At 38.8% G+C, this 1,685-nt stretch overlaps 1 protein-coding gene across 9 annotated transcripts in view; it reads left to right on the top strand.

The window, feature by feature from the left end:
- Window positions 1–1,685, top strand: part of Cdon (cell adhesion associated, oncogene regulated) — a 125,364-nt gene that overhangs the window by 44,744 nt on the left and 78,935 nt on the right. For all 9 annotated transcript variants that reach the window (XM_029564357.1, XM_008834745.3, XM_029564360.1 and 6 more), the window contains exon 2: window positions 1,101–1,233. In XM_029564357.1, the coding sequence (XP_029420217.1) occupies window positions 1,161–1,233 (73 nt within the window). In that variant the 5' untranslated portion in view covers window positions 1,101–1,160. The remainder of the gene's footprint in view (window positions 1–1,100; window positions 1,234–1,685) is intronic.

Genomic DNA, 1,685 nt, shown 5'->3' on the forward strand with positions numbered 1-1,685 from the left:
ACCCTTCTCCTATGGTCCTACCTCTCTTGAGCCCCTTCTTTCCCTTTATCCCCTAGGTTCCTTGTATATCCTTCCCTCCCCCCTCCGTTAAACTAACCCAATTTTTATCAATATCCACCTAATTAAGGCCTGTTTCCTACTATTCTCTTTCAGGTTATTTCTTTTCCTTTACCTCCCTGTATCCTTTCCATTATCCTGGTTACTATAGTTAGGTCTGGTTGCATGCTTATTTATCAGAGTCTGGTTCTAGGATCCACATATGAGGGAGAACATATGTCGATTTTTTTTCTGAGTCTGTGTCACTTCACTTAGTTTAACAGTTTCTAGTTCCATCCATTTACCAAGTGTGCCTTGTTCTTTAAGCATAGTTTAATTAGAGAGAGCTGAGATAGTACCTGACTTTATTGCATCTAAAATCTGCATTTTTAGCTCTAACTTCTCCCTGCAAGTCTCGGCTCATAGATGCAGGGCTCTTGGAGGTCTGTTTGATATCTCACATGTTCTGTAGACACACAGAACCATTGGATCTCACCTTCACTTTATATCCTCCTCTCTGACTTATCCACTTTAGTAAGCAGGGTATTATTTCCTCTGTTACCCCCCAAACCAAGAATTATCTTTAATACATCTCCAAATCTCCTGTTCCATAGGTCCTGAATCCAGTTGCCTTTCACTATCTGATAAAAGGGAAGAAACCATTAGCATCCACGCCATAGCGTTCTTGTGAAGATGAAGTTGACACATGAGAAACACTGCAGTAGGGTCACATTGTACTAAGTTTAGCTATGATTTTGTGTTGCTGCTTTGGGGAATGTAGCAAAGGAAGGACATGTGTTTTGTTGAGTTTAGGTGCTTGTGATACGTATATCCAGCAATGCACAATAGGCAATTGAATGTCTTCATTTGGAATGAGTAGTTCTCTCCAAGTATCCTAGTCCCTTGGAAGAATGAACAAAACCTCTAACTCTAGTTTAAGATCTAGAGATCTACATGTGGATTGGGAATATAGGGTCGTGATGAGCCTAAGATAAGCTGCTCAGAGTAAAGGTTTCAGTGGTTCTTATGGTTTAAATTTTCTTTCTTTTTTTAATACTTTCTAGTGAGTTGAGGCCTTGGCTTTCTCGGGGAGTCTATCCGGCCTACTTCTGTAACTGGGCGCTATGCATCCAGATCTCGCACCCTTATGGACACTCCTGTATGTTCTTGGAATTCTGTATTCTTCTGTGAGTTCAGGTAAGAGAATGAAGAGGTTTTGACTGAAGGCCTTCCTCATCTTATGAAAAGCAAAATTTGACTTTAATGCTTTGTCAGTATTAGCAGTTTCTTACATTTTTTTGACCAACTACATGATTTAATGACTTGAGTAATTAAGCAAGTTGAGACTCTTGATAGTGTTTTGGGCATAGCAGGTCTTCCCATCTTTGTAATTTATTCTTTTATTGACTTAAATATTTTCTGATCATGTTGTTTACAGTAAGAGAATATGGTACAGATTTTGAATTTGGAAATAACAGAAATAAAATGTTGACTATAAACCACCAAAGACTGTTAAAATCAGTACAGTATAATGTTCAACCAGGAGGAAGAGCACCTAGGTAAATCCCAGGTCTGCTGATTTCTCTCATGACCTGGCCCTAACTTATTGCCTAGATTTTCAGGTCACTGAAAAGCTTGAATATGTTTAT

The sequence above is a fragment of the Nannospalax galili genome, unplaced genomic scaffold, assembly GCF_000622305.1.
Source record: "Nannospalax galili isolate Female #2095 unplaced genomic scaffold, S.galili_v1.0 scaffold690, whole genome shotgun sequence".
Classification (NCBI taxonomy): Eukaryota; Metazoa; Chordata; class Mammalia; order Rodentia; family Spalacidae; genus Nannospalax; species Nannospalax galili.